Source organism: Taudactylus pleione, unplaced genomic scaffold, assembly GCF_031769625.1.
Source record: "Taudactylus pleione unplaced genomic scaffold, aTauple2 ptg000910l, whole genome shotgun sequence".
NCBI classification, from domain to species: Eukaryota; Metazoa; Chordata; class Amphibia; order Anura; family Myobatrachidae; genus Taudactylus; species Taudactylus pleione.
This window is the reverse complement of record NW_028285311.1, coordinates 790485-815855: the sequence shown is the minus strand read 5'-3', so window position 1 is coordinate 815855 and position 25371 is coordinate 790485. Positions and strand designations below refer to the sequence as shown.

Here is a 25371-nt window from a genome sequence, read left to right as displayed (position 1 = left end):
ATGTCATCATACTGGATAACGGCCGGCCTGTGCCGTGGGAGGTAGGTATGTCATCATACTGGATAAGGGCCGGCCTGTGCCGTGGGAGGTAGGTATAAATGTCATCATACTGGATAAGGGCCGGCCTGTGCCGTGGGAGGAAGGTATAAAGGTCATCATACTGAATAAGGGCCGGCCTGTGCCGTGAGAGGAAGGTATAAATGTCATCATACAGGATTAGGGCCGGCCTGTGCCGTGGGAGGAAGGTATAAAAGTCATCATACTGAATAAGGGCCGGCCTGTGCCGTGGGAGGAAGGTATAAATGTCATCATACTGGATAAGGGCCAGCCTGTGCCGTGGGAGGTAGGTATAAATGTCATCATACAGGATAAAAGCCGGCCTGTGCCGTGGGAGGAAGGTATAAATGTCATCATACAGGATAAGGGCCGGCCTGTGCCGTGGGAGGAAGGTATAAAGGTCATCATACAGGATAAGGGCCGGCCTGTGCCGTGGGAGGAAGGTAGAAAGGTCATCATACAGGATAAGGGCCGGCCTGTGCCGTGGGAGGAAGGTATAAAGGTCATCATACTGAATAAGGGCCGGCCTGTGCCGTGGGAGGAAGGTATAAATGTCATCATACTGGATAAGGGCCGGCCTGTGCCGTGGGAGGTAGGTATAAATGTCATCATACAGGATAAAAGCCGGCCTGTGCCGTGGGAGGAAGGTATAAATGTCATCATACAGGATACGGGCCGGCCTGTGCCGTGGGAGGAAGGTATAAAGGTCATCATACAGGATAAGGGCCGGCCTGTGCCGTGGGAGGAAGGTAGAAAGGTCATCATACAGGATAAGGGCCGGCCTGTGCCGTGGGAGGAAGGTATAAAGGTCATCATACTGAATAAGGGCCGGCCTGTGCCATGGGAGGAAGGTATAAATGTCATCATACAGGATAAGGGCCGGCCTGTGCCGTGGGAGGAAGGTATAAATGTCATCATACAGGATAAGGACCGGCCTGTGCCGTGGGAGGAAGGTATAAATGTCATCATACTGAATAAGGGCCGGTCTGTGCCGTGGGAGGAAGGTATAAATGTCATCATACTGGATAAGGGCCGGCCTGTGCCGTGGGAGGTAGGTATAAATGTCATCATACAGGATAAAAGCCGGCCTGTGCCGTGGAGGGAAGGTATAAAGGTCATCATACAGGATAAGGGCCGGCCTGTGCCGTGGGAGGAAGGTATAAAGGTCATCATACAGGATAAGGGCCGGCCTGTGCCGTGGGAGGAAGGTAGAAAGGTCATCATACAGGATAAGGGCCGGCCTGTGCCGTGGGAGGAAGGTATAAAGGTCATCATACTGAATAAGGGCCGGCCTGTGCCGTGGGAGGAAGGTATAAATGTCATCATACAGGATAAGGGCCGGCCTGTGCCGTGGGAGGAAGGTATAAATGTCATCATACAGGATAAGGGCCGGCCTGTGCCGTGGGAGGAAGGTAGAAAGGTCATCATACAGGATAAGGGCCTGCCTGTGCCGTGGGAGGAAGGTATAAAGGTCATCATACTGAATAAGGCTCGGCCTGTGCCGTGGGAGGAAGGTATAAATGTCATCATACAGGATAAGGGCCGGCCTGTGCCGTGGGAGGAAGGTATAAATGTCATCATACAGGATAAGGGCCGGCCTGTGCCGTGGGAGGAAGGTAGAAAGGTCATTTGTCAGAGCTGGAGGAAAATAACTCTGAGTAATCATTGGAGACCTGTCCTGAGTAGGGTGTAGATGTATAAATTCTCTCATTCCTTCTACATTTTGTACGGTCTTTGCACATGCCTATGAGAGCTATAGCGGACCAGGGACTGTACATTATGCACATGCCTCAGAGCAATAGCGGACCAGGGACTGTACATTATACACATGCCTCTGAGAGCAATAGCGGACCAGGGACTGTACATTATACACATGCCTCTGAGAGCAATAGCGGACCAGGGACTGTACATTATGCACACGCCTCTGAGAGCAATAGTGGACCAGGGACTGTACATTATACACACGCCTCTGAGAGCTATAGCGGACCAGGGACTGTACATTATACACACGCCTCTGAGAGCTATAGCGGACCAGGGACTGTACATTATGCACACGCCTCTGAGAGCAATAGCGGACCAGGGACTGTACATTATGCACATGCCTCTGAGAGCAATAGCGGACCAGGGACTGTACATTATGCACATGCCTCTGAGAGCAATAGCGGACCAGGGACTGTACATTATACACACGCCTCTGAGAGCTATAGCAGACCAGGGACTGTACATTATGCACATGCCTCTGAGAGCAATAGCGGACCAGGGACTGTACATTATACACACGCCTCTGAGAGCTATAGCAGACCAGGGACTGTACATTATGCACATGCCTGTGAGAGCTATAGCGGACCAGGGACTGTACATTATGCACATGCCTATGAGAGCTATAGCAGACCAGGGACTGTACATTATGCACATGCCTCTGAGAGCTATAGCAGACCAGGGACTGTACATTATGCATAGTGTGCTCTGGTACTAGAGGATGACCAGTCTTGTTATTATTGTTACGTTCCTTAGACAGACATAAGGTCCCATTTTTGAGAGTGGTCTGGGACATTTTTTGTTGAATTTATGCAATTTAACATCTCACTATTTTCTCACCATAAAAACTCATCTTTACACTGTCCAGTGTCCCCTGTGGGAAAACCAACAAAGAAGGACCCTACACCATGGTGGTATAGCTAATCACAGTACACCATGGCGGTACAGCTAATCACAGTACACCATGGCGATACAGCTGATCACAGCACTCCATGGCGGTACAGCTAATCACAGCACACCATGGCGGTACAGCTAATCACAGCACACCATGGCGGTACAGCTAATCACAGTACACCATGGCGGTACAGCTAATCACGGTGCACCATGGCGGTACAGCTAATCACGGTGCACCATGGCGGTACAGCTAATCACGGTGCACCATGGCGGTACAGCTAATCACGGTGCACCATGGCGGTACAGCTAATCACGGTGCACCATGGCGGTACAGCTAATCACGGTGCACCATGGCGATACAGCTAATCACGGTGCACCATGGCGGCACAGCTAATCACGGTGCACCATGGCGGTACAGCTAATCACGGTGCACCATGGCGGTACAGCTAATCACGGTGCACCATGGCGGTACAGCTAATCACGGTGCACCATGGCGGTACAGCTAATCACGGTACACCATGGCGGTACAGCTAATCACGGTACACCATGGCGGTACAGCTAATCACGGTACACCATGGCGGAACAGCTAATCACGGTACACCATGGCGGTACTGCTAATCACTTTGCACCATGGCGGTACTGCTAATCACTTTGCACCATGGCGGTACAGCTAATCACAGTACACCATGGCGGTACAGCTAATCACAGTACACCATGGCGGTACAGCTAATCACAGTACACCATGGCGGTATAGCTAATCACAGTAGTATAGAGAGATGGAGACACCTCTGCATTGCTGCAGGTACAGTTCTCCTGGATATTGTGCATCTTTCCTACAAGCCTGGAGTCACCCGTATTATTCTCACACATTTCTGCTGTAATTTTATATAAACACCGGTCTGATATATTACAGCACATGTTATAGCTGTATTATCACCACATGTTGCTGTCATGTTACAGAGTAAATTCCAGCACAAATGATTGTAATAATGCTGTAATCCCTGCTCTATGTATAACGCAGCATAAAATGTCAGGTGATGAGTTTTACTTTGTACCTTTATAGTTTGATAGTGATATAAGAAGCTTTGATAAGTCTTTATTGAAAAATGAAATTTATGGGGCATCAGTCATATATTTATTTTATTCCCAGCAGATGGAGGTAACAGCAGGAATATCTCAAGGGAAAATCTAATTTTAACTCCAGATTGTGAAATAGAAGATAATGACATCAAAGAAGATTCTCCAAGAGAGAACCCCATTACCCCAATTATACATCCAGTACCTCACAGTGCAGATGTATCTCCTGATCCTGCTTATAATGAGGAATGTTCTTCTGGTGCATCTATCGCAGCTCTTAGAGTAGATAAAGTATTTCCCTCTTCTATAGATGACAAATGTTTTAATCAGAATAAAAAGCCTATTACCCAGCAGCCAGCTAAGGCACGTAGACCAGTTCCATGTTCTGAGTGTGGCAAATGTTTTACATACAAATCACAGCTTTTTAGACATCAGAGACGTCATACAGGTGAGAGGCCATTTCCATGCTCTGAATGTGGGAAATGTTTTATAGACAAATCAACTCTTGTTATGCATCAGAAACATCACACGGGTGAATGGCCATTTCCATGTTCTGAATGTGGGAAATATTTTACACGGAAATCAAAGCTTGTTATACATCTGAGAACTCACACAGGTGAGAAACCATTTCCATGCCCTGAGTGTGGGAAACGTTTTTCACAGAAATTGACTCTTGTTACACATCAGAAGAGTCACAAAGGTGAGAAATCATTTCCATGCTCTGAGTGTGGGAAATGTTTTACATATAAATCAGATCTTGTTATCCATCAGAGAAGACACACAGTTGAGAAATCATTTCCATGCCCTGAGTGTGGGAAATGTTTTACATACAAATCAGTTCTTGTTACACATCAGAGAAGTCACACAGGTGAGAAACCATTTCCATGCTCTCAGTGTGGGAAGTGTTTTACACAGAAATCACATCTTGTTATCCATCAGAGAAGTCACACAGGTGAGAAGCAATTCCCATGCCCTGAGTGTGGGAAATGTTTTACACAGAAATCAGATCTTGTTATCCATCAGAGAAGACACACAGTTGAGAAATCATTTCCATGCCCTGAGTGTGGGAAATGTTTTACACAGAAATCAGAACTTCGTAGACATCAGAAAAGTCACACAGGTGAGAAACCATTTCCATGCTCTGAGTGTGGGAAATGTTTTACACAGAAATCATATCTTGTTACACATCAGAGATATCACACAGGTGAGAAACCATTTCCATGTCCTTAGTGTGGGAAATGTTTTACACAGAAATCTTATCTTGTTATACATCAGAGAACTCACACGGGTGAGAGGCCATTTCCATGCTCTGAGTGTGGGAAATGTTTTACACATAAATCAACTCTTTATAGGCATCAGAGAAATCACACAGATTAGATATTGTTATATTCAGATTGTCAGATATTAGATATTGTTAAACCATTCTTTATTTACACTGGAGAATCTTTGCAGGTTTACAAGTGGAGTTGTATGTTCTCACCATGCTTGAGTGGGTTTCCGCTGGGTACTCCAAAAATATACTGATAGGTTAATTGGCTCCTGACAAAATATTAATCCTATATTGTTATATAAATAATTGGTAATAAATAAAATATAAACATTCTTTAGGGTGTCCCTGGTGCTCCGGGTGGTGTCCCCACTATGTGTATATTTCTGTATATTTAAATACACTTTTCTCTCTGGCTCTTTCCTGAGCTTATGATGCTATAAAGATCTGTTTGAAAATATAATATTGTGCAGTATGTACTAATATATACCTGATACATTGTGATATTGTGCAGTATGTACTAATATTTATATACCTGCTACATTGTCATATTGTGCAGTATGTACTAATATATACCTGATACATTGTGATATTGTGCAGTATGTACTAATATTTATATACCTGCTATATTGTCATATTGTGCAGTATGTACTAATATAATTATACCTGCTACATTGTCATATTGTGCAGTATGTACTAATCTAATTATACCTGCTACATTGTGATATTGTGCAGTATGTACTAATATAATTATACCTGATACATTGTAATATTGTGCAGTATGTACTAATATATATATACCTGATGCATTGTAATATTGTGCAGTATGTACTAATATAATTATACCTGCTACATTGTCATATTGTGCAGTATGTACTAATATATATATACCTGATGCATTGTAATATTGTGCAGTATTTACTAATATATATATATATATATACCTGACACATTGTGATATTGTGCAGTATGTACATATATATATATATATATATATATATATATATACATGCTGCATTGTAATATTGTGTAAATTTATTTATCTGGTCTTCCATGTACAAAGTTCCAGATGAGCATCTACTTCCCAGTGTTGGGATTCCAGGGACTGAATGTTGGTCTTGTGCTAAGTAACTAAGCGAAGTATCATTAAATACATATTATTTTTTATCTCAATATTGAGTTTTAAAGAATAAACCGATATACCTAACACATACATTGTGCACTCAACCGGTTTCACATGGCCACTCTCTTTACTTGTTATATTGTTTTATATGTCTTATACTTAAAAAACCCCCACAAACGAATGGGTCCGCTAATATCATATGTAGACTAATATACAGTGTATCACCCCTTCACACGTTAGCAAAGGTGCTAGGAAAACATTGCATGTAGCGTGTGGAATCCAGTCACTCCTATGTCATGTTAGCGCTTTTCCCATCTCCAATATGTTAGCATGGAGCAGTGTGTGCAGTCAGTGTGATGATTATATAGCAGGGAAAGCACCAGCGGTCACAGTCCCTATATGACACCGTAATATGTTAGCATGGAGCAGTGTGTGCAGTCAGTGTGATGATTATATAGCAGGGAAAGCACCAGCGGTCACAGCCCCTGTATGACAGCAGTAATATGTTAGCATGGAACAGTGTGTGCAGTCAGTGTGATGATTATCTAGCAGGGAAAGCACCAGCGGTCACAGCCCCTGTATGACACCAGTAATATGTTAGCATGGAGCAGTGTGTGCAGTCAGTGTGATGATTATCTAGCAGGGAAAGCACCAGCGGTCACAGTCCCTATATGACACCAGTAATATGTTAGCATGGAGCAGTGTGTGCAGTCAGTGTGATGATTATCTAGCAGGGAAAGCACCAGCAATCACAGCCCCTGTATGACACCAGTAATATGTTAGCATGGAGCAGTGTGTGCAGTCAGTGTGATGATTATCTAGCAGGGAAAGCACCAGCGGTCACAGTCCCTGTATGATACCAGTAATATGTTAGCATGGAGCAGTGTGTGCAGTCAGTGTGATGATTATCTAGCAGGGAAAGCACCAGCGGTCACAGCCCCTGTATGACACCAGTAATATGTTAGCATGGAGCAGTGTGTGCAGTCCGTGTGATGATTATCTAGCAGGGAAAGCACCAGCGGTCACAGCCCCTGTATGACACCAGTAACATGTTAGCATGGAGCAGTGTGTGCAGTCAGTGTGATGATTATATAGCAGGGAAAGCACCAGCAGTCACAGCCCCTGTATGACACCAGTAATATATTAGCATGGAGCAGTGTGTGCAGTCAGTGTGATGATTATCTAGCAGGGAAAGCACCAGCGGTCACAGCCTCTGTATGACACCAGTAATATGTTAGCATGGAGCAGTGTGTGCAGTCAGTGTGATGATTATCTAGCAGGGAAAGCACCAGCGGTCACAGCCCCTGTTTGACACCAGTAATATGTTAGCATGGAGCAGTGTGTGCAGTCAGTGTGATGATTATCTAGCAGGGAAAGCACCAGCTACCCCACATTTTGCCACACATTGTTATTCTGCAGAGGCAGATAATACCTCTTGCCATTGCTCAGGGACAACTTTGGGCATGGGGGAATATGGCTGAAGTCCTCCACGGTCTGCCAAGCTCCTCCATACACATAAGGCCCTTGGCCTGTCTGCGCTCCTGATAGTGGTAGGAGCAGCAGGTGACGAGGGACCGGGAGTTGCAGTGCAGCTGGTTACTGTGCTCTGCTCCATCCCACAGGGTGATGTAGTAATAGGGAGCCCAGGCCTGGCCTTGTATCATGTAGTAATACACATGAGACCTCATTACAGAGTGCCTGTGTATGTATATAGGTGTCCTGCTCTGCTCCATCCCACAGGGTGATTTAGTTAGTGAGGAGGCAATGTGTACAGAGGGGTGAGATACAGGGAGAATGATGGATGTAATAGCCTTAGAGAAGATACCATGGAGTGATATAGGAAAAAGCTCGTGTGTATATAAGAGGGGAGTAGAGTAATGAGGAGGCAATGTGTACAGAGGGGTGATATACAGGGAGAGTGACGGATGTAATAGCCTTAGAGAAGATACCACGGAGTGATATAGGAAAAAGCTCATGTGTGTATATAAGAGGGGAGTAGAGTAATGAGGAGGCAATGTGTACAGAGGGGTGACATACAGGGAGAGTGATGGATGTAATAGCCTTAGAGAAGATACCATGGAGTGATATAGGAAAAAGCCCATGTGTGTATATAAGAGGGGAGTAGAGTAATAAGGAGGCAATGTGTACAGAGGGGTGACATACAGTGAGAGTGATGGATGTAATAGCCTTAGAGAAGATACCATGGAGTGATATAGGAAAATGCTCATGTGTGTATATAAGAGGGGAGTAGAGTAATGAGGAGGCAATGTGTACAGAGGGGTGACATACAGGGAGAGTGACGGATGTAATAGTCTTAGAGAAGATACCATGGAGTGATATAGGAAAACGCTCATGTGTGTATATAAGAGGGGAGTAGAGTAATGAGGAGGCAATGTGTACAAAGGGGTGAGATACAGGGAGAGTGATGGGTGTAATAGCCTTAGAGAAGATACCATGGAGTGATATAGGAAAAAGCTCATGTGTGTATATAAGAGGGGAGTAGAGTAATGAGGAGGCAATGTGTACAGAGGGGTGACATACAGGGAGAGTGACAGATGTAATAGCCTTAGAGAAGATACCATGGAGTGATATAGGAAAAAGCTCATGTGTGTATATAAGAGGGGAGTAGAGTAATGAGGTGGCAATGTGTACAGAGGGGTGACATACAGGGAGAGTGATGGATGTAATAGCCTTAGAGAAGATACCATGGAGTGATATAGGAAAAAGCTCATGTGTGTATATAAGAGTGGAGTAGAGTAATGAGGAGGCAATGTGTACAGAGGGGTGACATACAGGGAGAGTGACGGATGTAATAGCCTTAGAGAAGATACCATGGAGTGATATAGGAAAAAGCTCATGTGTGTATATAAGAGGGGAGTAGAGTAATGAGGAGGCAATGTGTATAGAGGGGTGACATACAGGGAGAGTGACAGATGTAATAGCCTTAGAGAAGATACCATGGAGTGATATAGGGAAAAGCTATTTTTAATACAGGTTGATTTTGTATTAAAAGTTGAAATTTGTAGGACAGGACATAAACAAATCTCAAGGTTGATTAAGAAATTGCCTGATCACAGATGGTGATCAATGTTTGTTACACTGTTTAGAAAACCCACTTAGTTATTGCAGACTTTGTGTATTACCACAGTTAGTTGCCCCCTCAGCTAGCTGCCCCCTAAGACTGAATGGTAAGATATAGTCTGGCTGATAAGACACATGACTACATCTGACCCAATTGGTCAGTGGAATGAAATGCAGAGTGATGAGAGGACATACATAGCACTGTGTGTGTGTGTGAGTATATAATAGGCAGTGTGCTACTATAATCTATGCTTCACTTATCCCCATCACACACATGTAATGACAATTACAGTAACTCATTACATCACATACGTATAACATCAGATAGAAGATGTGATGTTCTCCACGATGGGCTAACATTGGGAATATGTCACCACATGGTTCTCTTGTCTATAGTACAAGGAGACTGAGGACTACTTGCTTTCGGTTAGAAACACAAAGGACATCTGTCACGGCTGCCGACACTTGAGACTCCTGGAGGGAGGCAGGCCTACTAGGCACAAAAAACTGGGGTGGTCTTAGGAATGACCTTTCCATGAAACTCAGTAGCACAGGATAAAAGTAAAATAGAATTTATTCACCAAAGAATTATAATCAGCAAGGTCTATTATAAAGTCTCAAACAGCGCAGAGATTCATATATGCAATAATAAGTATAGGAGAGAATCCCCAAATATATACACAGTCTTTAACATATAAGAACTAACGTGGTAGGGAACCCAGAGTCCAGTATGAGGTTAATACCTCAGGATGGCATTGAGAACCTTGGCCAGGGTAGAACCCTGTAGTAATGGAAATCCGGAGCAGAGCGAGCCCTGCAGAATAATATAGTTCCGGGACAGGGCCGAGACCTGCAGTGAGTGAGAGATGAAGCAAACTTGAGCCTTGTGGTATAATGAAGACAGAGCAGGGTTAAATCCTATAACATGGCTAGAGTACGGAGTGGGGATGAGCGCCATGATGCGGAGCCCTGTGGTGTTGCTAAGGTTCGGAGCAGGGTTGAGCCCCGTGATGCGGAGAAGATTGTAGCGGGGTTGAGCCCCGTGATGCAGAGAAGATTGTAACGGGGTTGAGCCCGTGATGCGTAGAAGATTGTAGCAGGGTTGGGCCCTGTAGTGTGGCTAGGGTTCAGAGCGGGGTTGAGCACCATGATGCAGAGAAGATTGTAGCGGGGTTGAGCCCCGTGATGCAGAGAAGATTGTAGCGGGGTTGAGCCCCGTGATGCGTAGAAGATTGTAGCAGGGTTGGGCCCTGTAGTGTGGCTAGGGTTCGGAGCGGGGTTGAGCACCATGATGCAGAGAAGATTGCAGCGGGGTTGAGCCCCGTGATGCAGAGAAGATTGTAGCGGGGTTGAGCCCCGGGATGTGGAGAACATTGTAGCGGGGTTGAGCCCCGTGATGCGGAGAAGATTGTAGCAGGGTTGGGCCCTGTAGTGTGGCTAGGGTTCGGAGCAGGGTTGAGCCCTGTGATGCAGAGATGACACTAACGGTACAGTTGACAACTGTAACAAGGATGAGTTCAATATCCACAGGAACAGAAAAACAACAGGTAAAGTGCAGCAAAATGATGAATGCACAATGATGGAGCAAAAAGCAATACTTAGACAATAGGAATGCTGGGCTCTGTAGTGCAGCGGGTAACTGGCATCAGAAGTTCATCTGGAATGTAACAAAGTCCACAGCAATCCACAGGCACAACGGGGATCTGGCAGGAATCCAAGAAAAGACCTGAAAGCAACGTTGCACAGACACTGAGACACAGTAACAGGCTTTATACTAGAGGTCTGTGATCCATAGGAAGTTTCAGAACATGTGACCCAAATGGAATCAGGTTTGAAATAATGAGCAATCTAGGAATCCCACAACCTGACACCTGGGGAATAGATGATCACCCTAACACTCTATCCCCTGAATGAGAAGCATGCCAGCAAGCAGGATAGCTCCTCCAACGACCACAATGGAACTTTGGCAAAAGTAGTCTATCTTTATGTACTGAAATAGTCGCAGTCCTGATAACATCTTTTCCTCCCTGTTCTTTCCTTTGTCTATTTCGTTCTGTTGTCCATGACTGTGTAATATATACTTACCTTTATTACAGGTTGATTGTTGTGTGCAAAATGTATCAATATTTTGTCTACTGATGGCGCTGTGTATTGTCCAATATGCTACTACTGGTACTCAAAACACAATAGATTAGCAAAAACATTTGAAGTGTTTGAATTATTTAAAATATTATGTTTTATGTCTATCAGCTCATGTTTTTTTATGAATTATTTGATGTGTAACAAGATGTGATTTCTGTGTAAAACATTTCCCACGCTCAGGGCATGAAATTGCTTTCTCACTTGTGTGACATCTCTGATGTCTAAGAAGACTTGAGTTTGCAGTAAAACATTTCCCACACTCAGAGCATGTAAATGGTTTCTCACCAGTGTGACATCTTAGATGTTTCAAAAGATTTGATTTCTCTGTGAAACATTTTCCACACTCAGAGCATGGAAATGGTTTCTCACCTGTATGATATCTCTGATGTGTAATAAGATCTGATGTCTCTTTAAAACATTTCCCACACTCAGAGCATAGAAATGGCTTCTCCCCTGTGTGCCATCTTTTATGTCTATCAAGATGTAATTTGTGTTTGAAACATTTCCCACACTCAGAGCATGGAAATGGCTTTTCCCCTGTGTGACTTCTCTGATGTGTAATAAGATATGATTTTGCTGTAAAACATTTCCCACACTCAGAGCATGGAAATGGTTTCTCCCCTGTATGCGTTCTCTGATGTATAACAATAGTTGTTTTCCTTGTGAAACATTTTCCACACTCAGGACAGAGAAAGTCTTTATTACCGCTGTGAGCTGTTCTGTGAGTAGCAATATTGGAGGTATCAGGGGAACATTCTCCATGATTAGAGGGACCAGATGATATATCTGCGCTGTGACTTACTGGAAGCAAATTTAGAGTAATAGGGAGGTCTCCTGGAGAACCCTGTCTGATGTGATCTTCTATTATAAGATGTGGACACAAAATGATATCTCCCTCCGAGGTATTCTTGATTGTGCCTCCATCTGTTGGGAATAAAATAAAATGTATGGATACAATTCCTACAATTACTAAGTTCTTTAGTGGTTTTGTTTCTTTTTCCAGATTCCAAGTAATTATGATACATTTACAAAATAACAAAGATGACTCTTGTCTTAAAATATAAAGAGCCCTCGTCAGTTAGCATTGGCTATTTCATGGACTCTGCATATGTGCAGCATATACTTTGGGTGAGGGGTATAGGCAGCACATAAGGGGGTGTATAGTAGTAATGTGCAGCATATGCTGTGGGTAAAGGGTACAAACAGCACATAAGGGGGTGTATAGTAGTAATGTGCAGCATACACTGTGGGTGAGGGGTACACACAGCACATAAGGGGGTGTATAGTAGTAATGTGCAGCATATACTGTGGGTGAGAGGTATAGACAGCACATAAGGGGATGTATAGTAGTAATGTGCAGCATATACTGTGGGTGAGGGGTATAGACAGCACATAAGGGGGTGTACAGTAGTAATGTGCAGCATATACTGTGGGTGAGGGGTATAGACAGCACATAAGGAGGTGTATAGTAGTAATGTGCAGCATATACTGTGGGTGAGAGGTATAGACAGCACATAAGGGGGTGTATAGTAGTAATGTGCAGCATACACTGTAGGCGAGGGTTATAGACAGCACATAAGGGGGTGTATAGTAGTAATGTGCAACATATACTGTGGGTGAGAGGAATAGACAGCACATAAGGGGGTGTATAGTAGTAATGTGCAGCATACACTGTGGGTGAGGGGAATAGGCGGCACATAAGGGGTGTATAGTAGTAATGTGCAGCATATACTGTGGGTGAGGGGTTATAGACAGCACATAAGGGGGTGTATAGTAGTAATGTGCAGCATATACTGTAGGTGAGGGGTATAGACAGCACATAAGGGGGTGTATAGTAGTAATGTGCAGCATATACTGTGAGGGGTATAGACAGCACATAAGGGGGTGTATAGTAGTAATGTGCAGCATATACTGTAGGTGAGGGGTATAGACAGCACATAAGGGGTGTATAGTAGTAATGTGCAGCATATACTGTAGGTGAGGGGTATAGACAGCACATAAGGGGGTGTATAGTAGTAATGTGCAGCATATACTGTAGGTGAGGGGTATAGACAGCTCATAAGGGGGTGTATAGTAGTAATTGCAGCATATACTGTAGGTGAGGGGTATAGACAGCACATAAGGGGATGTATAGTATTAATGTGCAGCATATACTGTAGGTGAAGGATATAGACAGCACATAAGGGGGTGTATAGTAGTAATGTGCAGCATATACTGTGGGGAGGGGTATAGACAGCACATAAGGGGGTGTATAGTAGTAATGTGCAGCATACACTGTGGGTGAGGGGAATAGGCGGCACATAAGGGGTGTATAGTAGTAACGTGCAGCATATACTGTGGGTGAGGGGTATAGACAGCACATAAGGGGGTGTATAGTAGATAAACGTGCAGCATATACTGTGGGTGAGGGGTATAGACAGCACATAAGGAGGTGTATAGTAGTAATGTGCAGCATATACTGTGGGTGAGGGGTATAGACAGCACATAAGGGGGTATATAGTAGTAATGTGCAGCATATACTGTAGGTGAGGGGTATAGACAGCACATAAGGGGATGTATAGTATTAATGTGCAGCATATACTGTAGGTGAAGGATATAGACAGCACATAAGGGGGTGTATAGTAGTAATGTGCAGCATATACTGTGGGGAGGGGTATAGACAGCACATAAGGGGGTGTATAGTAGTAATGTGCAGCATACACTATGGGTGAGGGGTATAGACAGCACATAAGGGGATGTATAGTAGTAATGTGCAGCATATACTGTGGGTGAGGGGTATAGGTAGCACATAAGGGGTGTATAGTAGTAATGTGCAGCATATACTGTGGGTGAGGCGTATAGACAGCACATAAGGGGGTGAATAGTAGTAATGTGCAGCATATACTGTGGGTGAGGGGTATAGGCAGCACATAAGGGGGTGTATAGTAGTAATGTGCAGCATACACTGGGTGAGGGGAATAGGCGGCACATAAGGGGTGTATAGTAGTAATGTGCAGCATATACTGTGGGTAAAGGGTACAAACAGCACATAAGGGGTTGTATAGTATTAATGTGCAGCATACACTGTGGGTGAGGGGTATAGACAGCACATAAGGGGGTGTACAGCAGTAATGTGCAGCATATACTGTGGGTGAGGGTATAGACAGCACATACTGTAGGTGAGGGGTATAGACAGCACATAAGGGGGTGTATAGTAGTAATGTGCAGCATATACTGTGGGTGAGGGGTATAGACAGCACATAAGGGGGTGTATAGTAGTAATGTGCAGCATATACTGTAGGTGAGGGGTATAGACAGCACATAAGGGGATGTATAGTAGTAATGTGCAGCATATACTGTGGGTGAGGGGTATAGACAGCACATAAGGGGGTGTATAGTAGTAATGTACAGCATATACTGTGGGTGAGGGGTATAGACAGCACATAAGGGGGTGTATAGTAGTAATGTGCAGCATATACTGTGGGTGAGGGGTATAGATAACACATAAGGGGGTGTATAGTAGTAATGTGCAGCATATACTGTAGTTGAGGGGTATAGACAGCACATAAGGGGATGTATAGTATTAATGTGCAGCATATACTGTGGGTGAGGGGTATAGACAGCACATAAGGGGGTATATAGTAGTAATGTGCAGCATATACTGTGGGTGAGGGATATAGACAGCACATAAGGGGGTGTATAGTAGTAATGTGCAGCATATACTGTAGGTGAGGGGTATAGACAGCACATAAGGGGGTGTATAGTAGTAATGTGCAGCATATACTGTGGGTGAGAGGTATAGACAGCACATAAGGGGGTGTATAGTAGTACTGTGCAGCATATACTGTGGGTGAGGGGTATAGGCAGCACATAAGGGGGTGTATAGTAGTAATGTGCAGCATATACTGTGGGTGAGGGGTATATACAGCACATAAGGGGGTGTATAGTAGTAATGTGCAGCATATACTGTGGGTGAGGGGTATAGACAGCACATAAGGGGTGTATAGTAGTAATGTGCAGCATATACTGTGGGTGAGGGCTATAGGCAGCACATAAGGGGATGTATAGTAGTAAAGATGGAGAAAGGTAATAGGTGGTCACATGCTGACTTCATTATAGCGTTAGGATTTCCCCGTTTGACGATAACCTTATCCATCAGCCTGTTGGTTGAGAGACACCACCAATTGCTATACCTGTTGGACAATACAGGTTGGATTGAAAGTGCGCTCCATTAGCGCGGAGACTCTGTTTCAACTCCTTCTCATACTACACATCTGGAGATTAATTAAGCACTATCCCACGATAAGACCCGGAGGTCAGAATAAAGGAGGTTTTAAGGACTCTCATATGTGGAATATGGTCCGGTGAGAACTGTCGGTTGTTTAGATTGATCACAATTTATATGATCTTTCCTGTTTCAGTGAATCTGCCATTGCAGGTTTTTTATTAGGAATCAATAGGTTCTTTTGTAATGTATGTAGATTAGTCTGTACAGACTTCTTCATTATATAGGTTGTATTTTATATGTTATATTCATTATTTTTTTGACATGTTTACCATATATATATAACATTTATGTCAGATACATTTATTTGGTGCCTTGAATTTATTTTCTACCATGCTAAGTATTTGCTTATAATTAATATAATATTAATTAGCGCAACACCATCATTGTAGTTTACGTTTGTGATCATCAGGTGATCTTTAATTGGGTTTACACAGACCCATAGGTGTTTACAGTTGTATTACATTATTCAATTTTAGCTCTATTAGCGCCAGGCTGATATATTTGGTTGCTCATACAGGATGACCCCAGTAGTGTTGAGACAGGTTAAGGCCGAGATAGATGAAATGCTGCGACTCGGGTTGTTAGCCCCTTCCCGTAGTCCCTGGATGGCAGGGGTGGTACTGGTCCCCAAGTAGGACGGCACCACCCGGTTCTGTATGGACTACCGGAAGCCAAAAGAGGTAACTGTGACCGATGCGTACCCCATGCCCCGAACTGATGAGCTATTGGACAGGTTGGCTGGGGCCCGCTATGTGTCCACCTTGGATTTAACAAGGGGTATTGGCAAATACCCCTAACCAAGGGTGCACAGGAGTGCTCTGTGTTCACAACCCCCTGTGGACTTTTTGAATTTACGAAGCTGCCATTTGGGATGAAGAATGCCCCGGCCACCTTCCTGCGCACTGTAGATCACATGCTGGAAGGATGTCAGGAGTTCGCCCACGCCTACCTGGATGACATATCTATATTTAGTAATAGCTGGGAGGAGCTTCTAGCCTACGTCAAGGAAGTGCTAAGCAGCATTCAGCGAGCAGGGTTCACCATCCGCCCTGACAAGTGCCAAATGGGAATGGCAGAGGTCCAATACCTGGGACACCGAGTGGGGGGGGGAGCAGCTGCGGCCAGAGCCCGCCAAGGTAGAGGCCATTCTAAATTGGCCGCGGCGGGCTTCCCAAAACCTTCCTGGGAACCGACGGTTACTACTGGAAATTTGTGCCCCAATACAGTAACATCGCCCAACCCCTGGCAGATCTGACAAAGAAGAGACATGCCAGGCAGATAGTGTGGACTCCAGACTGTGAGCAGGCCTTTACTCGGCTAAAGGCTGCTTTGTCAAACTCCCCAGTGCTAGTCACCCCTGACTTTGGCAAGCGTTTCTTGGTTCAGACCAATGCCTCTGACCATGGACTGGGTGCCATCCTAAGCCAAGTGGGGGAGGATGGCGGTGACCAGCCCAGCGTGTACCTTTCCCGGAAACTGGTGGAGCGACAGAAGGCCTATGCCACCGTCGAGGAGTGTTTAGCGATTGTGTGGGCCTTAAAGAATCTCCAGACATATCTGTATGGGAAAGAAATCACAGTGCTGACTGACCATAACCCACTGAGCTGGCTTCAGAAAACTGCTGGGCGAAACGGGAGACTGTTGCGACCATCATCTGGCCGCTCGCAAAAGCTGTGGGTGGTCACCCACAGCTTAGCAAGCGCACGAAACAAACAAAAAAAAAAACGCCCTGATTCAGAGCGAGCGCTCTTAAAGAGAGTGCGGCTCTGAATCAGGCCCTGTGTCCGGTCGTCTTGACTGGCCCCGATCCAGGAGCCAGCCCCTCGGACCGGATTTAAGAAGGGGGAGGTATGTGAGGATCCCCTATGTGATGATCCCCCTTTTTGCCTGCACGGGGATCACACGGAATAGTTACAGGGACAACTGTAGGCGCCTTTGAGCAATCTGCAATGTGTGGGCAATTACCTTGGTTCTTATATTGCACCCAGTGACCCAGAGAACTCTCTCCTACCTGTTATTCACTCCTAGCCCAGCCCCTACCTCAGGAATGCGGGCTGGCCATAAACTATACACACAGGCACCAGCCCAGCAGGGGGTCCAAGCAGCTCAGGGACATTTACATCTGCACAGGGCTGTGTGGATAAAAAGGGTCTAAAGCTGGGCTTCTGGGTTCTTTGTTCTTGGGTCCTGACCGGGGAGGCAGGACTGATGTTGAGTGGCTGAGGCACCTCCAGACCCAGCCAGGATTGCAGACCCTACCGACTTCCAGCAACGGACTTCATCAAAGGGAGACCTGGGACAGATACGCAGCCAAAACTTATTGCTCTATCCGGAGCTGTCTCAGGTGCGCGGTTAGTGTGCCAGCAGGAGCTGGGTGACTTTTGCAGCGTGCCCTACTCTCGCCAGTAGCGGAATCCCTTCGGGCCAAGCGTCCAGGACCAGCAAGTCATTCAGCAGTACCTCTCGCAGCAGCACCGTGCCCACCGGAGTCTCACAGCTGTGCAGCGGTCCGTGCTCACATAGTCCCCCAGGGGATTATTGACTGTCTAGGTGGGAAGGGTTCCTTTGTGTGAATTTTATAATAGTCATAGTCTTTAAATGTGGTTGATGTTAGTGCTACCTGTATATACTGTACATAGTGTGGTTACGGTTTACATGTATAATTAGAGTGTATGAAATAAAGGTGCTCTTGTACCTTGCTATTGCGTGCTTACTGTGTGATCCCTGAACCCATAAAAGACCCGGGGTACCGTGCGGGAGCTATGTACCGTTGCCTTTCTCAAGGCGATGAGGGCCAGTAGGAGAGAATAATGCACACCTAAACTCGGTGTCTTCACACCCATCATTCTACCTGTATCCCCTAGTAGAGAAAGAAAGAGTCCAAGCATTCCAGACACATAGATTTAAGAAACCCTCACACCCTAATATTGTACTACCAAGGTTGACTTATAAAATGTTTAAATGCTGGAGAGCAGGAGCAGATGGCTCCTGATGTATGAGACAAACCAGAGAGTGTGGGGAGGAGACTGGTCAGGTCTCTGAGCTGGTAACACACAGTGACATGATGTGAGGGGGAGAGCAGGAGTATAATAGGGGCTGATGGCTCCTGATGTATGAGATACACCAGAGAGTGTGGGGAGGAGATTGGTCAGGTCGCTGAGCTGGTAACACACAGTGACATGATGTGAGGGGGAGAGCAGGAGTATAACAGGGACTGATGGCTCCTGATGTATGATATACACCAGAGAGTGTGGGGAGGAGACTGGTCAGGTCGCTGAGCTGGTAACACACAGTGACATGATGTGAGGGGGAGAGCAGGAGTATAATAGGGGCTAATGGCTCTTGATGTATGAGATACACAGAGAGTGTGTGGAGGAGACTGGTCAGATTTCTGGGCTGGTAACACACAGACATGATGTGAGGGGGAGAGCAGGAGAATAATAGGAGCTAATGGCTCCTGATGTAGGAGATACACCAGAGAGTGTGAGGAGGAGACTGGTCAAATCTCTGGGCTGGTAACACACAGTGACATGATATGAGGGGGAGAGCAGGACTATAATAGTGGCTGATGGCTCCTCATGTATAAGATACACCAGAGAGTGTGGGGAGGAGACTGGTCAGATCTCTGGGCTGGTAACACACAGTGACATGATATGAGGGGGGAAAGCAGGAGTATAATATGGGCTGATTGCTCCTGACACAGGCCACAGGGCAGACACATTGTCCTCATTAGTTTGTAGTGACAGAGGAGGGTGGAAGAAAATAGATTTTTGTAGTGATTGAGCAAGGAGAATTTGTGACTCTTTTCTGTAATGTAAGTGTTTATTACTCACCTGTACTAATATCTGTAGGAATTTCCTCCTCCTTACACTGCTGATGCCTCATCACATACGTCTCTTCTTCTCCCTCTATATCTTCTGCCTTCATATCAGTCACATGCATCTCTTCTTCTCCCTCTGTATCTTCTGCCTTCATATCAGTCACATACGTCTCTTCTGCTCTCTCTATATCTTCAGCCTTCATTTCAGTCACATACGTCTCTTCTCCCTCTATATCTTCTGCCTTATTATCAGTCACATACGTCTCTTCTTCTCTCTCTATATGTTCAGCCTTCATTTCAGTCACATACGTCTCTTCTCCCTTTGTATCTTCTGCCTTATTATCAGTCACATACGTCTCTTCTTCTCCATCTACATCTTCTGCCTTTATATCAGCCAGACTTCCACCCTATGCACCCACAAAGAAATAAAATATAATGTCAAGTTTCATTAGATCACATTAAGTATAAGAATTCTGGTTGATAAGACACATACAGCTTCTCCACAGATCATATAAAGTCACTTTGCTACATCGGTGAAACCCTAAATCCCATCTACCTGATGCTCCTGTGGGATCCTTTGATTCTCCTCTGTACAATTCTGTGAATAAAGAGGACGGGGGCATCTCCCTGGGATATTTCTGTTACTGGGTCCATCTGTAGGAGACACACAGTGACCGAGTACATTGTATATATGTGATTATCAGATGATGTGATTATAGGGGCCCCCATACCTGCTGTCCCCTGTACAATAAAAGCCAGTCTCCTCATACCCAGTGATGTGAGGGGCCGGTGATTTTCCATCATCACGTCCTTGTACAGACCTCTGTGTTCCTCTATATACTCCCCGACCTGCATGGAGACATAGACAGTGACATCCTAACATCTTATGGGAACCTGACACACACAATGATACAGTCATCACCCAGACACATCCCCTGGTGTTACTGTATAATGTCCCATTCCCAGCAGTCACCTCTCCAGTCATCACCCAGACACATCCCCTGGTGTTATTGTATAATGTCCTATTCCCAGCAGTCACCTCTCCAGTCAACAGCTGAATGATCTTGTTGGTAAGGTCCAGAATCTTCTGGTCGTTGTGTCTCTCATGTATCAGTGAGTGAGGTGGAGGCACCGTGATGGGGCTCTGGGTACTGCTCAGTCCTCCTGACACACGGAGATGGCTGCTGGATGTCTCACACTCACCAGTTGTCTTCTTCACTACTATGTAATCCTGAGTATTGGGGAAGATATCAATGAAAAGGTAAATTAAACTTCACCTAAATGGGGCTGTTTATTCAGGTGATAACTTTGTAACAAGTACTGTAACAATCTCCTTTATATAGAAAAAAGTAGAGTATATAGAATCTCTTGCAGCTCTGACATATTTGTGTCAGTGACAAAAAGAAAAGAACATGTACTAAATCTCAATTCCAGTGAGAACTGTGGGACTTATACTATTTCCGAGACCGGCTCCCATCTGCTCGGTTATTACTTAAGATATAAGTGATGTCACTGTGACACTCCCAGATCCTCTCACCTCCCCAGTGATGTCCTTGTATTATTACTATAGATATAAGTGATGTCACGGTGACACTACCAGATCCCCCCACCTCCCCAGTCATGTCCCTGTATTATTACTATAGATATAAGTGATGTCAGTGTGACACTCCCAGATCCCCTCACCTCCCCAGTCATGTCCCTGTATTATTACTATACATATAAGTGATGTCACTGTGACACTCCCAGATCCCCTCACCTCCCCAGTCATGTCCCTGATTTATTTCTATAGATAAAAGTGATGTCAGTGTGACACTGCCAGATCCTCTCACCTCCCCAGTCATGTCCCTGTATTATTACTATAGATAGAAGTGATGTCAGTGTGACACTCCCAGATCCCCTCACCTCCCCAGTCATGTCCCTGTATTATTACTATAGATAGAAGTGATGTCAGTGTGACACTCCCAGATCCCCTCACCTCCCCAGTCATGTCCCTGTATTATTACTATAGATATAAGTGATGTCACTGTGACACTCCCAGATCCTCTCACCTCCCCAGTCATGTCGCTGTATTATTACTATAGATATAAGTGATGTCAGTGTGACACCCCCAGACCTCCTCACCTCCCCAGTCATGTCCCTGTATTATTACTATAGATATAAGTGATGTCAGTGTGACACTCCCAGACCCTCTCACCTCCCCAGCCATGTCCCTGTATTATTACTATAGATATAAGTGATGTCACTGTCACACTCCCAGACCCTCTCACCTCCCCAGCCATGTCCCTGTATTATTACTATAGATATAAGTGATGTCACTGTGACACCCCCAGATCCCCTCACCTCCCCAGTCATGTCTCTGTATGATTACTATAGATATAAGTGATGTCACTGTGACACCCCCAGATCCCCTCACCTCCCCAGTCATGTCCCTGTATTATTACTATACATATAAGTGATGTCACTGTGACACTCCCAGATCCCCTCTCCTCCCCAGTCATGTCCCTGTTTTATTTCTATAGATAAAAGTGATGTCAGTGTGACACTCCCAGATCCCCTCACCTCCCCAGTCATGTCCCTGTTTTATTTCTATAGATAAAAGTGATGTCAGTGTGACACTCCCAGATCCCCTCACCTCCCCAGTCACGTTCCTGTATTATTACTATAGATAAAAGTGATGTCACTGTGACACTCCCAGATCCTCTCACCTCCCCAGTCATGTCCCTGTATTATTACTATAGATATAAGTGATATCACTGTGACAATCCCAGATCCCCTCACCTCCCCAGTCATGTCCCTGTATTATTACTATAGATATAAGTGATGTCAGTGTGACACCCCCAGACCTCCTCACCTCCCCAGTCATGTCCCTGTATTATTACTATAGATATAAGTGATGTCAGTGTGACACTCCCAGACCCTCTCACCTCCCCAGTCATGTCCCTGTATTATTACTATAGATATAAGTGATGTCACTGTCACACTCCCAGACCCTCTCACCTCCCCAGTCATGTCCCTGTATTACTACAGATATAAGTGATGTCAGTGTGACTCCCAGACCCTCTCACCTCCCCAGTCATGTCCCTGTATTATTACTATAGATATAAGTGATGTCACTGTGACACTCCCAGATCCCCTCACCACCCCAGTCATGTCCCTGTATTATTACTATAGATATAAGTGATGTCACTGTGACACTCCCAGATCCTCTCACCTCCCCAGTCATGTCCCTGTAATATTACTATAGATATAAGTGATGTCACGGTGACACTCCCAGATCCCCTCACCTCCCCAGTCATGTCCCTGTATTATTACTATAGATATAAGTGATGTCACTGTGACACTCCCAGATCCCCTCACCACCCCAGTCATGTCCCTGTATTATTACTATAGATATAAGTGATGTCACTGTGACACTCCCAGATCCTCTCACCTCCCCAGTCATGTCCCTGTAATATTACTATAGATATAAGTGATGTCACGGTGACACTCCCAGATCCCCTCACCTCCCCAGTCATGTCCCTGTATTATTACTATAGATATAAGTGATGTCACTGTGACATTGCCAGATCCTCTCACCTCCCCAGTCAGCAGGTAGATAATCTCCAGGGTGAGATTTAGTATCCTCTTAGTCATGTGACTCCTGTCCTTGTCCATCCTTAGTGATCAGTGATTTATACAGGACACGTCTCACCCTCACGTGACTTCTAGTAACAAGGATCTGACGCCTCACTGCACAGAAATCTAGGAATGAATATAATTATTAGAAGCTATTTATTACCAGTTATTTATGTAGTGTGCACATATTACACAGTGCTTTATAGGGAATATTTAGTCACATCTGTCCCTGCCCAGGGAAGCTTACAATCTACATTTCCTACCACATAGACAGCCCTTACACACACGTTCTAGAGGTAGTTTTGAAAGAAGCGAGCTAACCTACCAGTGTGGCTATGGAGAGTGGTAGGAAACCAGAGCACCTGGACGAAACCAATGCAAACTCAAAGAGAACATACAAAATCCACACAGACAGAGCCTTGTTCAGTAATTTAATTCATGACCCCTTGTGCTGTGAATTACTAATGCTGTCCACTATGCTATCACGTTGCCCATAAAAATACATGAGTGACCACTAAGGGGCCGATTCAGACCCAGACGCTAAGCCGCGTTCACTCGCTATGGGCGATTGTCGCCCATGAGCACATGCATGTGTGGCAAAATACACATGCGCAAACTAGTCTGTGCGATGGGGAAGTGCTCGCTCGAAGAACACAGACAGGCCGCTCCTTTGAGTGACAGAGAGTGCCGTTTGTGGGTGGTAACATGGGATGATCTGGGAAAAAGGGTATGAAGGCAAGAAGCCGGCGGCTTCCCGACTGTCATATCACGGCGAGGGTTAAACGACCGGCATCTACATCTAGACACCTGTCATTTCACCGACGCCGGGAGACTGACGCCCGGCAACCCGATCAAAGTGATGTCGGGCGCCTCTGCATACAGCCGCGCTCGCACGGGGGGGGGGGGTTAGGTTTAGGGCTCCCGAGGGGGACTTAGGGTTAGGCTAGGGGGAGGGAGGGTTAGTTTTAGGCACCCCCGGGGGGACTTAGGTAAAGGCGGCGGGGAAGGGGGGTTAGGTTTAGGCACTTAGAGGGGGGATTATGGTTAGGTACAGGGGGGAAAGGTTAGGGTTAGAAATAGGTTAGTCTATACTTACCTTCGACGATCGGGATTTCCTCCTCTGCCGGCCTCCTGGTGTCGGGATTCCAACCACCGGGCAGGGGTCCGGCGGTAAATAATACCGATTCCGGAAAAAGGGGGAGTGGATGTCCGAACGCAGGCGTGTCCGAGCGTCAAAACAGCGTTCATTGGGCGTGCATAATTAGCGTGTCAGCGTCATTGTACACTTCACCTAGTTTTATTTCAGCCTGCAGTGATCGCAGTGCTTGCGGCGGGTAGGGTCTACCTTAAGGTCTGCGAGCAGCTCTGATGGCTCTTGATGTTATAGATTAATCACACACTTCCTGGAGATGACGTGTGCTAAGAAAGAAAAGTGCGTGTCCTTACACCTGCGAGTGTTCACTCTGCCGTCGCTCTCTAAGACATAGAGGACATAATTTAGCCTGGCTGTGCGATCGCGAAATTTGCATATCCGCCCCGATGGCTGCGAGAGAGCACAGCTTAGCATCCGGGTCTGAATGAGCTTCTAAGTCCCATCATTCCCAGAGCCATAAAGTCTAAGTCAGTGTTTCTCAGATGTTCCTCTGACCCAGCTTCATAGGGCTGCTCAGTGACCAACACACGGCATTGCTGGAGGTTACACCAATGTCTCTCCCTCATGGCCAAGAGTCCTGGACCTCCAAGACACATACTTGATGCAATTTGCCTGAGGAAGCGGACCTGATCCATGTAAAGGAGGTTACACCGACACTCCCAGGTGCCCCCCTCTATTAGTGACTTGGTAACCATGGTTGGCCTGAGCCTTCCTGGATGAGAGGGTTATTAGTCCCCTCCCTAGATATGATGTTGTCCAAAGTGTTGGGGTAAAAGTGAAGGATGACTTGTTATTGTGGCCCTTTGTATGCAGATGCTCTCCCTCTGGGTGTGTGTTTTGCAGGGGCCTCTTCAAAATGTTGCTGTGGGGCCAAATGCTCTACTTACATCCATGGTACTGAGACACCTATTCTCAGAGCTGGAAGAGATGGAATTGGTAACCTAACATCTGTTCTGACAACTCAAACAGATAGAACTACTGCTCCAGCACATATTCCAGCAGCTGGAATGAAGGGATCAGGTAATTACAGCCCTAGTCTTGAACCCAGAATGGATGGCTAAGGCACTGGTAGAACCAATTGGGGCAGCTATAAGGAATGGCCAAGGTTCTCGTAGCC

General features: G+C 45.5%; 3 protein-coding genes across 3 annotated transcripts in view; 1 reads left to right on the top strand and 2 right to left on the bottom strand.

Moving 5' to 3' along the window:
* Positions 1 to 25371, top strand: part of LOC148473814 (uncharacterized) — a 336188-nt gene that overhangs the window by 101584 nt on the left and 209233 nt on the right. The gene's annotated exons all lie outside the window — the stretch shown is intronic.
* LOC148473816 (uncharacterized) overlaps positions 1 to 25371 on the bottom strand; it is a 160822-nt gene that overhangs the window by 130960 nt on the left and 4491 nt on the right. The window contains exons 2-4 of the mRNA XM_088459441.1: positions 23063 to 23227; positions 20526 to 20717; positions 20257 to 20335 (exon numbers count right to left, since the gene is read on the bottom strand). Of these exons, the coding sequence (XP_088315567.1) occupies positions 20257 to 20335; positions 20526 to 20717; positions 23063 to 23140 (349 nt within the window). The 5' untranslated portion in view covers positions 23141 to 23227. The remainder of the gene's footprint in view (positions 1 to 20256; positions 20336 to 20525; positions 20718 to 23062; positions 23228 to 25371) is intronic.
* Positions 9844 to 20147, bottom strand: LOC148473817 (uncharacterized; the record flags this gene model as incomplete). Its single annotated transcript, XM_088459405.1, has 3 exons — positions 9844 to 12323; positions 19500 to 19893; positions 20043 to 20147. Coding segments are annotated over 3 exons (1314 nt in total), but the record flags the coding sequence as incomplete, so codon positions are not given.